This window comes from Pseudopodoces humilis, chromosome 7 (assembly GCF_049639895.1).
Source record: "Pseudopodoces humilis isolate 2021_Gansu_Grassland_sample_001 chromosome 7, ASM4963989v1, whole genome shotgun sequence".
NCBI lineage: Eukaryota > Metazoa > Chordata > Aves > Passeriformes > Paridae > Pseudopodoces > Pseudopodoces humilis.
In genome coordinates, this window is record NC_142206.1 from 19,324,598 (window position 1) to 19,338,932 (window position 14,335).

General features: G+C 38.9%; 1 protein-coding gene across 5 annotated transcripts in view; it reads left to right on the forward strand.

Annotated features, from left to right (window-relative positions):
* Nucleotides 1–14,335, forward strand: part of CD44 (CD44 molecule (IN blood group)) — a 49,437-nt gene that overhangs the window by 13,698 nt on the left and 21,404 nt on the right. For 4 of the 5 annotated variants that reach the window (XM_088057398.1, XM_088057399.1, XM_088057400.1 and 1 more), the window contains exons 2-7: nucleotides 4,429–4,594; nucleotides 6,947–7,083; nucleotides 8,461–8,532; nucleotides 9,162–9,404; nucleotides 10,277–10,372; nucleotides 13,653–13,778. In XM_088057398.1, coding sequence (XP_087913524.1) covers nucleotides 4,429–4,594; nucleotides 6,947–7,083; nucleotides 8,461–8,532; nucleotides 9,162–9,404; nucleotides 10,277–10,372; nucleotides 13,653–13,778 — 840 coding nt within the window. The remainder of the gene's footprint in view (nucleotides 1–4,428; nucleotides 4,595–6,946; nucleotides 7,084–8,460; nucleotides 8,533–9,161; nucleotides 9,405–10,276; nucleotides 10,373–13,652; nucleotides 13,779–14,335) is intronic. The other variant, XM_014252032.2, reaches the window with a different exon arrangement.

Sequence of the window (14,335 nt, forward strand, 5' to 3'; positions counted from 1 at the left end):
ATTTTGTATTCAGAGGCCATTTCCTCAAGTCAGAAGTAAAATATGCATTTATTTAGCATATGCATTAAAATATGCATCTTATTTAGCCATGAAGTAGTTTTCTTGAGAAACAGTTAGAAAACCAGGCATAACTAGAGATAGGTCTGAACTCTGGATTGTCCAGGCCTCCCCAGGTTTTAGGACTTGTATGGCCTGAAGGGAAATCGTAATTACTAGGATTTTCTTTTAAACGTATTTTAATCTGTTTCTAGTATGTTACTTTTTGTTACTTCATTACTAGCATACATTTAAAGCAGGTGATGATATTCAAAATGCAGCTATCAGTGCTAAACTGGTGGTTGGTCCTGTTCAGAAGTGTCGGTACAAAACTCAATGATCTGTGATTATAAGGAAACATTTACCCGTGTATAACTGCCTAGAGCTAGAAATCAGTTTAATAAATTTAGAACCAAGTTCTTACAGTAAATGTAAATCCTATTTTCTATTAAAACAAAGAGAATGAAAACTATATGCACTGTCAAACCTCTAGTTCTCTCTCTGTTGTCAGCCCCAGTTTAGCACATCCTGGTGGCCTATCAATCATCTTGAACCACAAACAGAAAAGGAAAATCCCCACCAAAACATCCCCCTAACATTTCCTGGTTGCCATGCAATTCAGCTTGCGGTTTTACCAAGAAGTCTGTTAACACGTACAAGTCTTACACATGCTTTCGTTCAAGTGGGCAGGGTGTTCGCAGATCTTCCACTTGGTTTGCTTTGATGTCTCTGCAGTTGCTAAAAGAACTGCTTTTTTCTTTTCTTTTTTTTTTTTTTTTCCCTCAAATACAAGACAGACCCCACCTTGAGAATGAAATCCCCAGGTGGTCTCTTGAAAACAGTGAAAAGCAGGGAGTAGTGCATGGGATATCCATACACCATACCAAAAATCTTAATGGAAAATCAATTCCAGTGGGAAGAGTTAGCATGAGTCAGTGTTACTCATTATACATAAGGGTTGCAGAATCAGGGTGGAAATGGAAATTGCACCTGGTTTCTTACAGTGACAGTTTCTAACAAGCCTCTCCTATTAATTATCAGGGTGTAACTCACACTTCTCTGACGGGACAATGCTCTTTAGTCTGTGTGAGGCGATTCTACCCTACCAGTAAGCTCTAGCTAGCAAATTGTGTGGGGAACCAAAGTTAGTGATTTTGGCTGACAAATATTAATTAAACCTGATTTAGATATGTGAATGAGGATAGCAGAGAAAGGTTTGCATGCAGCTGCTTGAGAGAGGGCACCAGAACTCCCAGCAAAGTTCGGGAGAAATGGCCTATATGGAAGTTTATATTTTCCATGCTCATAAAGCTCAGCACAGACAGGAGCATTCCATGGCTTTGATTTGTGTCACCCAATCTCATGGTCTGGGTGAGATTAAGGATTATGACAATTCGATGTATTTTGTACTGTTTGCCTTCTTCAAGAGCTATTATTAAACAGCTGTAGCAAGTCATGTGGGTGAAGGAAGAAGGGATTGTGTCCTATCAGGCCCCAAAGCCAGACACCTCTAAGAGGGGGAAGGAGGGAAAGTTTGCGTGCTGTTGGTGATTTCACTGTGAGTCTACTCTGAGTCAGCCCCTTTGAAGCTTCAAAAACGTTAAAAGGATCAGTAGCAGCTTGTCATGCAGAATGAGTTTTACATTGCCTTGACACTTGGAGCACAATGAAAATCCATCTTTTGGATAACTGTTTTAAAGCCAGCTAAGTAATATCAACATAAAATTAATGGTTTTGACCTTCCTGCCCTATGGGAAAATGTGAAATATGTATTTTAATTTAAATTTGACAGTCATGTTTCTTCCTTAATTCAAAAAGCCTCAGGATGGGGGAAAAAAAAAAACTAAGGTATTAATTTAGTTTAGATCCCATCATTTATTTTTGATATGGTATTTATTGGTGTGATGAGAATTTTTTTTCATTAGTTCAGTTAAGGGTCCCCATTGTGTGAACGTTCAAATCTGAGGCAAATACAGTAAAAATGCTTTGTTCCCTGACAGCTCTGGGTTTGTATTTTGTAATTTTTAAAATGTGGTAATTACTGCCTTCAAAGAGTAGATGCTGAATTTACGCAATTTGCTTAGACTGTGAAATACCATGTGAGTTTTGGGTACTGCTTTGGCCCTTTTTCTGTACTCAGCTCTTCACGAACAGAGTGTCTCTGCTAGAGCAGTGGTACTTTTGGAATAGTAGGCGTAGAAGATATCATCAAAGTGAAATCAGAGATGCTGTCTCAGCATTACTTTAGGGCACAGTGCCAAGGAATTGGATGGCCTCAGAGCCAGTTTTGAGAACTGGATTGCCACATTTTTGCCAGGGGTTTCCTGGACACCCATGTGATGTCTCATGCTGCACAAGCAAGGCTTCCTGTGTGTGCATGCAGTGCAGCTGGGCAGCACACGTGCAGTGAGCCTGGTACCTCCCAGCAGTGTCCTGGCGTGCAGGGTCTACTCAGGCTGAGCATTTCCACGGAAAATGTACACGTGTGTAGGCACGTAGCCCACATGGAGTTCCATTAAGCCTATTTGTGTAAATAAGCCTACCATTTTAAACAGCAGAAATCTAAGTAATTGACTCTCCAAGTGGAATTCTGACTATGACTGAATCTCAGAGTGGTAATAAGAGCATAAATTATATGGGTTGAGGCTTGATGACAGCTAAATCAACTCATTCTAAACAAAAGTGAACTTGACTTTATAATTCAATGAATCTAGGATTAACTGCGATCAAATGGAACCCAAAGCAAGTGTATGCTACTTTCACAGCAAAAGCTTTTTAGAAATTAGCCTAAAATGATCAGAAAAGATGTTGATGAATGCTCCAAGAAAATTTATCTCCAAAATCACTGAGCTTGTTACTTTAAGGTAATCAAATAGAACTTTGTGATGTGACCCCATATTTAACATTAAGTCTTGGGTCTCACAGAGTATATTTTATATTGGAATATAAGAAGGGAAAACTGAAGAGAAACCTTTTTCTTGTCTAGGTCATTTATGCTTAATACAGCTACTGACTGGACAACTTCCAAGACAATGTCAGGCATCTGGAGCCAAAGTAGAAGTTGCTTGCATGACAGATGTGAGAGCAGCTCCATCCCATAGCAGTTAAGGAGTGACAGATGAGCCATATGTTTTTTAATGACATATGATAACTGTCATAGACTGTCAAACAGCTCTGAAATAACAAATTTATTTTGTCTAAATTAAATGTTTTTGTCAGCCATTACACTGGGGAAGGGGGAATGGTTGGAGAAAGGTAGTTTTTTCATTCTTTTTGTGGAAAGGCTATCCAAGTAGCAATAATGATTAATCCTGTTGCCTATGGTATAAGTATTCAAGGTTGGATGCACAGCTTTGGAGCTCCTTTGGACAAGCAAGCAGCAGCACTATTGGACTCCTACCTGTGCTGTGAATAGTGGTTGTCCTCTCATACATCACCCAGTCTGCATCTAATCTGGTATTTTATCTCCTCTGAGCTAAGGAAAGGAATGTTCCTTTCAGTTTACACTGAGTAGATAACCTGTACACAGAATAACATCAGTTTATGAATGGACAAAAGTAATTAAAGAAGGAGTGCATGCCTTGATTACTATCATTTGCTTTTGCAAATATGCTATAGAGCAAAATAGACTGTCAAGCAAAAATTACATTAGAAAAGTTGCTCATTATTTAGAATGTGTCAATGCAAATGTGCATGAATTGCATTTCGTGTCTTTTAGAAAAACAGTTCTTATATGTAATTTATTTTTTTCAAATAGACAGTAAGGAGACATCCTTTTAATATTGGAGAAGACCGGTCTATTTTTCCCTTTCTTGCACATGGAACTTCCATTAAAATTAAGATAAAAATGAGTCATGCTCCTCTTTGCACTGGAAATAATAGCTACTCCTATAAAGTGTCCTTAGCAGTTGTCATTCTAGTCTGGAGTTGCAACTGTTTTTTTTCTCTTGAGGGAAAGGTGGGGCAGAAGCAAAATTAATTCACATTGCTTTGAAGTGTCCTGTTGTTTCCCCATTTCTCTCCACGCACGTAATTATTTTTATTTGTATTGATACAATTATTATTAACCCTTTCTTCTGCACATAAGTGTTAATGGTATGTCAAAATTCCTAGATACCTCATGAAAACATATGTTTTGCATATATTTGAAACAATATATTGTATTGCTATTTTTGGGAAGGCTGGAGATTTGGCTCATGCCTCAGCCCAAAGAGGGGAGGTATGAAGAAAGTGATTGAAAGTGGCAGTGCTTTTTTTCTGAATGAATTGGTCACTGCTAGTTGTTTCAGGTTTGCCTTGAAATCATTGTACTTGAAAAGAAATAATTTCCAGGTCTTTGGTGAAGCATTAGGTCTAAATTTTTAACCTTTTTTTTTTTCCCTTTGATAACAGAATTCAATATAAGTTGCAGATATGGAGGAGTTTTTCATGTTGAAAAAAATGGCCGCTACAGTCTCACACGATCTGAAGCAGTTGAACTCTGCAGAGCTCTCAACAGTAGCTTGGCAACACTAGAGCAGCTGAAGAAAGCTCATGAGCTTGGATTTGAAACTTGCAGGTAAAGAAATTCTTGAAAACATAATATATCATGACACCACTAGTGTAATAATTACATTTGACTTACTGTAGGTGTCAAAATCAGCTAAGTAAGTTATATTCTGTAATGAACAAAACATCTTTGCACACGTGTATGTTTGCTCTGGGTCCAGTAACAAGCAAGTCCTTGATGCATGTCGTTTTTACCATTTATCTTAGGAAAAAATCATAACCTCTCACAGGTAATCTAAAGGCAACAAAAAATTGACAGTATAATAAGCCAGTCGGGAAGATGTTCAGATCACAGTGTGTCACTGAACAATTGGTAAGATAAGTAATGGTAAGAAAATATGACCAAGGTGAAGTCAAAGGCTGAGGATAGTGTATGCCCTGTATGGAACTGGGTCTTGCCAAGGAACAATAAAAGCAGCAGGTGGTACCGTGAGGGATGAACTCTTGACATCCCAGTGAAGAAGAGGCCGCAGTATCAGTGCGTTCCTGTAATCTGTGAATGGACATGTTTCAGATGACAGCTACAGTAGTTATTAAAAATCCCCAAAATCACGTTGTCAAGTGACCTAATTACCCATTGTAATTAATGATGTATAGGACAACAAATGTGGATGATACAGACTCCCAAGTTTCTCAAAAAATGACCAGACCAAGAGACTAGGAGTTACAGAAAACTTTTCATTCAAAAAAATTAAATAATTAAATTAAATAGTGCTGACATCAATACTGCTTGCAACTATTTCCTGTTCTGGCATGTTCATTTCACAAGTATTGTGGTGGTGAAATATGTGAGCAGAGAATTCTTAGAGGATTCTTCCATCAGAAGTGGAAATGCAATTTAAAATTGTACCACGTAAAGACTAGAAGCAGTTCTTTACTCTGTGGGGAAAGTCCTTCACAACACAGTAGGCACGTTCTTTTTCTGACATTAGCACATGAACATGCACAGCATTCTGAATTGCCCAGCACTACACAGTATTTAGAGATCAAATCTGAAATAATGCGTAGGGGTAGAGATTTCTATGCAAGCAATTATGAGTATTCTAAACTATGGAATGTATTTTCTAAAGGTAAAATAGAAAGGAAATTGAAAGAAGAAGAGGGATTTTTTTATTTTTTTTCCCAGGGGGAAACTGTAATTTTTAATTACTGTTACAATTTTCCCTAATTCACAATTTACCAGAGGACAGATTAGGACATATAAGCCATGTAGACAGGGTTTCTTCCTCCCTTCCCTATGGCCAGCCCTCCAACCCCATTACTTTCGTTTGTTGATCCAGTGCTAGTAGTAGTCCTCAGTAGTAGTCAGTGAGCTTTAACTCTTATTAAATGTGACTAGGAGAGGGAAAATATGCTGCATATAACCATCCAAATGTATATGAATAAGATGAATGAACAGAACATAACAAAAGTAGGTCAATGACGGTTTGTAAAGTGTCAGCGTTGTAAGCTTAGTTGGGAGTGTGAATAAAGTAATTTATAATTCCACCTACAAGAGAGTTTCAGAATTGCAAGTATCTGCACTTTAGACATGAAACTGGAATGATGTTCATAGATAAAAAACTGCACAGCTGTGACATTTACTCCTTCCTGATTAATCATTCCTCTTAAGAAGTAAAGCAAAACCCAAACCAAACCCCACTTCTTATTACCCTTCTATCACATCTCCTGTTAAATGCATTGGAATCAATCAGGTGTTACAGGATTGCAAAACAGTAGTAATGTATTTATTATACCTTGTGTAACCACAGTCTTCACTGAATTATGTGAGCTCTGTGCACAATAATCACACTGTTCAACTGAAAGATACAGTAAGAATTTGTGCATGGATAGTTCTTGTATTTGAATATTTTACTAGGCTGTCAGTTTTTGCAGAAAATGATGTGTGTTGCAATCATTCTTTAAACTTGCTCAAGCACCATAAATTGAGCCCTCAACATTTCTGAGGAAAGTGTCACTGAACAGTGTGTTATGTCAAAGCAATGAAATTGTGAATCCAAAAAGAATGGGAATTTAGTGTCAGGTAATACAAACTCACACTGAACAAAAAGTGCACTTGTCTCTGTCACTTTCACTCCCTTGCTCTGGAACTGATCACCTTACCTAGCTAATAAGATGCATATTTAATTTAAATGGGTTTAGGTCTAGAAATTAAACACAAAATTATGTTGAGTGATGGGAGACTGATGTAGCCACATGTGAGAAAGGAACACTCAAATGAAAAAGGAACAAAAATGCAACAAAACAGTGTGAATAAATACATGCACTTTTTAAAAATAATGGCTTCTTTGTAGCTTCCTAATGTTTGAGGTGACATCTGCAATAGTAAGTAATATGGGTTATTTACCTCTGTTCTTCACAGGTATGGTTTCGTGGTGGGGCATATTGTTATCCCACGGATCAATCCCTATCATCTTTGTGCAGCAAATAACACTGGCATTTACAAACTTTCAGCAAATACAACTGCTCGGTATGATGCATACTGTTACAATGCGACAGGTAAGGAGATGATTTGATGATGCATTTTGGAAACAGATTGATTAAAAATAACATATGTAATCTCCTATTTAAGGTATTGGAATGAGGGCTTATATAATAAACATAGCCTGCTTTTCACTGAGAATAAATACATTTTGTCAGCCTCGAGAAGTGTATCTGTCATGTCAGCAAGGACCATTTTGTTATCAGTGTTAAAAGTGTAAATCACTTTTCTGGCCTTGGGACAAACTTTGCGGCTTCAGAACAGTTCATTATAATGGCTTAGTGAAGTGAACCATTGCAGCAGTGAATCTGAAAGACATAACTGTTGTCAGCCATGGCACTCAGCTCTTCTGTTCATGAGCTGTACAGCCAAGAGCAGTTTTCTGTGTTTTGGGGTGGCTGCCACCTGCAGCAGCTCCAGGGCCTGCAATGGCCATCCCAGGCCCACGGACGTGGCTGCTGCTCTCCTCTTTGCAGATTCATTCAGTATTTGCTCAGGCAAATCTCCATTTAGACACGAGGCAGCTGGATGTGCATCAGCAGCAGGGTGCTTGCATCTAAGATATTGAACTTTTTAATAGTTGGAGATACTATAGTAAATCATTAGGAAAGCGTGTATAGTCCGTGAGAGATGCTGAACACACTATTTGAAAATAAAATCTAAACTAACTTCAAGTATCTTGAATTTCAGTAGATTGCCATTCATAGTGGAAGAAGAGTGTTCTTACAGAAAGCTGTAGGAAAAGTTCATTGATGATTTGAATGCAGTGATATTTTTTCATTTTGTTCTTGGTGGTGATACAATTAAAAATCTCTGCATTGGCATAGTATCATGTGAATCGCTGTTGTCTGTCACTCACAGATGATTACTGTGGTGATGTCCATCCCCCCCAGATATTTATTACTCTTCCCAAGTATTATTCCCTACAGCAGCATGAGCAGGTAGCTCGTACAGCAGCCCCAGGTGGGGCACTTCAGCCCACAGGGGCCAGCAGTGCTCACTGGAGCAGGGCACACGCTGCCTCTGCAGAGCCCTCCATGGAGGGGACGGAGTTTGCCAGCTCAAAAGGATTAGACTTGCCACTGCCACAATGACAGTGGTTCTGACTGCATTGAAACTGGGTCCTAAGGCTGTTCCACCTGGCATTGATTGCAGCCATTTTCTGGAATGGTTATGGAAATAGAGAACCTTGTTAGCTGACAGAACAATCTCGAAGTGCCCTGTCTGGGAAGGTGGTACATCAGTGAACAACATTTGTCTGGAAATTTGTTTTCAATCCTCCTCATCTGAAGCTGATGTTTTATTATTACGTACAATTGATGTGGGTATAATACATGTGATTTTTTTAATCCTTTTTTTTCAAATTATTACTTTCTTTTTTCCTTCTTTCACAGAAACAGAGGAAAAAACATGTGAGCCAGTTGTAAGAATAGATACTTCTTTACTGAGTAATCAGGATGAAACAGGTACTGTACTGATAAGAAAGACATGCACTTGCTCAATTTTTAGTAACTGGTTATCTTATTTCTATATAAAAAATCACTAATATTAAAAAAGCCAAGCCAAACATAAGAAAAAGAAGTTAAGAGATGTTCAATAGCAGTGAAACAACTAGTCGGTTGTCATCCCCTAAAGCCTATGGAGTTTGGTTTATCCTAGGGTAGCAAACATTCTTTATATAGGTATTTGATATTTCTGGCATCTCAGACCTGCTGACATCCCTTTGACATAAAGGAATTTGCTTAAGACTGCAACCTTCCTACATCTAATTTGAGCTGTTTGTTAGAAAAGCTGCTGGAAGCTTTAAGAAGGCTCATAACAAATAATTTCTTCCAATTCTAAATTCTGATTGACTTTACCGATGCCCAGATTTTATGTTAAAATCAAGCAGTTTGATAAAAATAAGTAATGCAAGTCAGGCCCTACAAATGTAAAAAATATATAAATTAGCATATATGTATTAGACATATTTTAGTGATCTATTATCTAGGTTAGATAGCAGGGCAAAAATGGGTGAGCTGGTATTAATCCACAGGTGTTTCTCTTTGTTGTGGCTGTGTAGCTTGACATGAGCTGTTTAATTCCGTTTCCGTAGTCATTGACAACGCGGATGGCTCCCGTTACAACGTGGATGGCACACATCATACCGGCGGAGAGTCCTCAACCTCAGGAGTGGATGATGAAAATGCAGGGAGTGGATCAACCCATGAGACAACTCCCATGGATGCCTCCATCAGGAGATCCAGCCCCTCCTATTATGGGAGTCCTACTCCAGTCTCACAGCTGCCAGATCATACTTCTGGAGGAGGTGAAAAAGGAATTACTGGAAAAGATTATGGTAAGGACAGTAGATTGACACTAATTCCATGGTGCTCTGCCAAATACAAATGCTATATTCTTTTCTATTTATTTTTATTTAATCTTTTATGTTGCTTGTGTGGCTGAAATTATCAGAAGTCTGAAAGACTCACTCCCATTGAACATTGGGGATGCAGGTATAAGTCATCCTCTAAGTACAGGAAAGTTTACTGTGTGACTACAGGCCTTTTATCAGATCACCAATATCTGACCAGTGCTGGATACCAGTATTTTGCATCACTATCCTCAATTTACACTGAAATTAAATTAAAAAAAAAAGGCAAGAGCATTTGGGTTATAAAATTACTTTTCACTGGTGGTATACTCATGGCATGTTATGCTTGTTTTGACATGTAGCTAGCACCATGAAAGGTAAATCCTGAGATTCTCTTGCTAAGGAGCTAGGATCAGAAACATTCCCCACATTCCCCAAGGTGTGTGCTCTATATTTCTGTTGGTTGCTGTTACAACTGTTACCAGCTCTGCTTGCCTGTGTAAAATAGATTTTTGGGCTAAATCTCAAAATATATGTCAGCAGAGGGGAATACAAATAACTTCGCTTATTGATGTAGGATCCCTGTCCTCAAGGCATAAAGCTACAATGAGATCTTGGATCACATGAACAGATGGTTTCCAGAATGTTCATTATCACTGTAATACATTCTTCAAATTATCTGAGTGATATCCTTACTGTGTCAGTAAGGTAAGCTTAGGTGGGGTCTGCCTCTTTCTCCCCTCTTAGACCAATAAATGAAGGAATGAAGCTTGCAGGGCAGAATAGTTGAAGTATTTGTGAGTACTGTGTTGCAACTGGGCTAATGAAATAGTAATGATTTATCCATCACCATACAGATGATGAATTTCCATCTGTATCACCTGACATCTCTTTGGGAACGGTGGCCGGTGATTTCCATGAAGAAGATGATGGGCAGTATCCTGCAAGTACTAGTAAGATTTACGTTTCATAATAACTACATTACACATAGATCACATTAAAACTGCTTTCTTCTTCCAGAAGGGCATTCTGGTAAGTGGTGAAGCATACAACACCTCAAAAATTGGAAAGACATTGAAATGCACTACTTTCCAGACTGGTTAAGTGGAAACAAACTTCACTCTCTGAGGCAAGGGGAGCAAAATCATTCACAGTATGTTTGCTTCAGAGCTTGTAGCTGAGCTCAGAAAGATTGTTATTTTGGGTTTCCCACAGCTGTTTTACCACACCTACTTACTCTGTGAGGCGTCACAAATTAGAACAACTTGAATCACTTGAAGTCAATTATTTCTGAGTTCAAAAAAGATACTTTTGTAGATTTGTGATGTTATTCTAACATATTTATGGTTGTGAATTTAGATAATCCATGTCAAAATCATGGCCTTGCTAAGCAAGGCAGTGCTTTATATGGCAGTTTCAACTGCTGAGCCATTTGTGCACTGCAAAAACTAATTTAATCCTTGCTGTTTGCAATATGCATGAGAAAAAATTGAGGACTGTGGTGGCTCCACATTCTTTGAGGACCCAGAAGAACAGTAGCCATTTTCTCTTCTTTGTCCTTAAACAGCTTTACTGAGTTGGAGAAACTGCTTGTGATGATTTTATCAAATATGTACTGCACAGCAGCTACAATAAATAAAAAGCTTTTGAAGTCCTCATCCACATTTTAAAGTGGAAATAACATATGTATGTTCACACTAGTTCTTATGGTAGAGTGATAAAGATCTTTGCCTCAGAAAATAAAGTGAACCTAAAGGGAGAACATTTTAATTATACAGAGGAAATCTACAGAGGCATGTTGTAGTAAAGATCAAACTGATAGAAATGAAAATTTCTTCCCACTGGTTCTTTTCTTTTTTCTCCCCATCAGGGGAACCCATGAGGAATTTGCTTGATTTTCTGTTGGTTGCTGTTAGATGGTCAAATGGTCTAAGTCACTTGGAGAAGTGGTGCCCTTGTCACTGTATTTGGAAAACACAGGATAGAGGAAGAATGACTATGAATTACACAGTTAGCAAAAGCTTTGCTAAAAGACATACATTATTAAACCCAAACAACTTTTCTCAGAAGTGAAAGCTAGTAACACCTTATAAGTATGTAGGTGGAAAAAGAAATATTAGGTTGATTTTACCGCAGGCCTTGAAAAAAGTAGAGAATTTGCTGGTGCTTGTTTCCAGTGAAAGCTTTTGTTACAAAATGTTGCCTGTAAGAGGTGGAGGGTGCATAAAATCCCACCTGGTAATAGTGGGGAGTTTGGTTGACTCTGATGGTGTTTTTTCCTTCCTATATGTTTGCTTTTGTGTGCACACGTGACTTGTTGTTTCCTTGTACTGGTGTTTCTATACCCACTGCAAAAACCTGTGCATTGTTTCTGTAGAGGAAAGCTTTCTGTTTTAATTTTAATACCTGATTATCAAATGTATTGGTCCTAAATATGTATGTCCCTTCCTGTTGCTGGCAGTTCTCTCTCATGGGCATGACTGTTTTACAGATGGAAAACCAGAGATGTTTAAGATCTGAAAAGATCAAAGAAACTATAGAGCAATGTGATAAAATGTGTCAATACTGATAAACGTGTATCACAGAAGTGATAACATTGGCATGTTTGTTTACAGGGTTAGGATTGATAAACTGGTTTTCTGAAAAAAAAAAAAAAAAAAAGAAAAAGATAAAGAAAGCAGTGCACCTGGGTTTTTCTGATAGCTTTGGCCGTTACCCAGCAACATCACTTTAATGCCAAAGTGTTTAACTCAGTTTAATTTTACTGCATTATAAATGAATCAGTAACGTAGCACTCCTTTTAGAAAGAGGTAGAGTATTAGCTGTGCATCTCTCTGAGAAGTCATCAAATATTCAGTAGAACAGGAGAAAGTGACATGGAGACCAGTCCAAAAAAGAAGATAAAGCCATGCCCCAATATCTGTTCTTTAGCTCATAAAACAGTACAGGGTCAGTGGAATATCCTGGCCACAATTTAATTTCCCATAAAAAAAAATCCCACAGACAGGGAAGCAGAAAATTAAAAAATAAGTAAAGTATTTGTCATATACCTTCAGATAGATGGCTAAAAATCTATCATCTAATTCTATAGTGTGTTAAAGTGAGAAACAAAATTGGTGGCTCTCCACCTGTACTACAAGTCCTTTGAAAAATTAAAGCTTTTTGAAAAGATATCTAGCTTAATCTAAAGAATTCCTTGCTATGATTTGAAATGAGCAATTGGCACAGCTCTTTGTTCTTCAGATGATGACCATTCATTATTTCTCTGGATTTGGACATCACTAGTGGTGTTCTCCATCAAGTTAATGGTCCAGATTAATACACCATGAGCACTTTACCATTAACTGTCTCTCCTTGCCAAAACAGGTTTTACTCTCTGTTATCAGCAAATTATGATTCATCTCTAGGTGTGCCATGAATCAAGTGTAGGACTCTAATTATTAATGAGCTACCTACATGAACAATGAGTCTGACTCAGCTCAACTATCCAGATGTGATAGACACATTTCTATCTATTTGCAAGCCAATGTCTCTTTGGATGCACAGTGGATGAAAAGGCTGTAGATTATTGTAATTTTTCTAAGCAGAAACATCTTTCCATTCATAAATATCTGTCACAAAGCTGTAGAACTTGAAATTTTATATCCTGTGTTCTGAGACAATGTTGTGGATTGGTAATGTGATAGGAGTAAAGCTGAGCCTCTCTCTCTGCAATGTACTAATGCTTACCTGGAAAGGGGTTCTGGTGTCAAATTACCTGACAGCATCAGGTCAAGGGGAGTGCATGGGCCTTTTGAGAGGAATGGCCTCAGTTCTGAGCTCAGGTCCTTGGCAGCATTGGCTTTGTGGATACTTTTTTCATCTTTTAATTTATATCGTCTTGGTGGAAGTTCTGTTTCAAAGACTATCTACTCTCTCCCACTGTCAGAGCCTGTGAGGAACTCATTAACCTTCTGGAACGTGGAGGGGTTTAAAGCCCCACAGGGCTTTTTGATGGCTGCTCTCAAGGGAGCCTGTTCTTTCCTGGGACTGCTAAAAGTGCTTGCATCTGGCTACGTGTTGCAGGAATGTCATGACACCATGGGTTCATGCATTCGCCCTGCTCTGACATCCATCTCTGGCATGAGCGTGCTCAAGGTGCTGGTGCTGGTGGACTTGACTTTGCTGGAGGAAAATTCTTGCTTTTCAAGAAATAATCACAAGATCTTGGTTAAAAGAGTCGTGTCCTAACAGCTCCAGGGCCTCATCCTGACAGCCTGGAGGAAACCACCACACAAGCTTGGTGGAATCCGTTCTCAGACCACTGGTGGTGGTCGAATCCTGGAGAGAAGACACAAGAACCCACGCCAGCAACCAAGGGTAAAGAATGTCATGCTAAGAGGCTGCTTTGATTAGGGGCTGAATTACCAGAGGCCAGGGCAGCAAGGTCCACAGATTCTAAGTGAAGGGGGCGTGAATGTGTGGCATTTGTCACTGCTCATTGCACTGTGCTTCAAGTAGGAAAAACAAATTCTTGGGCTCTCTCTCACAGACTTTACATGTGGTAGCAATAGAGCAGTTGTCCAGTGTCCATGTGCCAGGGAGGCATTCTGCCTGTCTGAAAGGGATGAGTATCGAGGCATTATGTAAAGCATGTACCTGGGTCTTTCTTTTTTCCTGTTTTGAAGCAGTTAGGAGCAGACTGTTCCAATGGGAAGGACATGTAGGAGAGAGGAAGGAAAGGTTTTCAAGCCAGCATGTTCAGCTCTACCTGCTGGAAGAGGGCAGGGCATGGTTAGTGCTGTGAGCATGCAAAGGGTCCCAAAATGTATCTAAGAGCCCTAGTGGGGGTGGCTCCAGTGGATTGTGGCAGAGTGGTGAGCCCCTTGTGAAGGAAGAGGCCAGGAGCAGCTACGGCCCCTGGGAAACACGGGGCT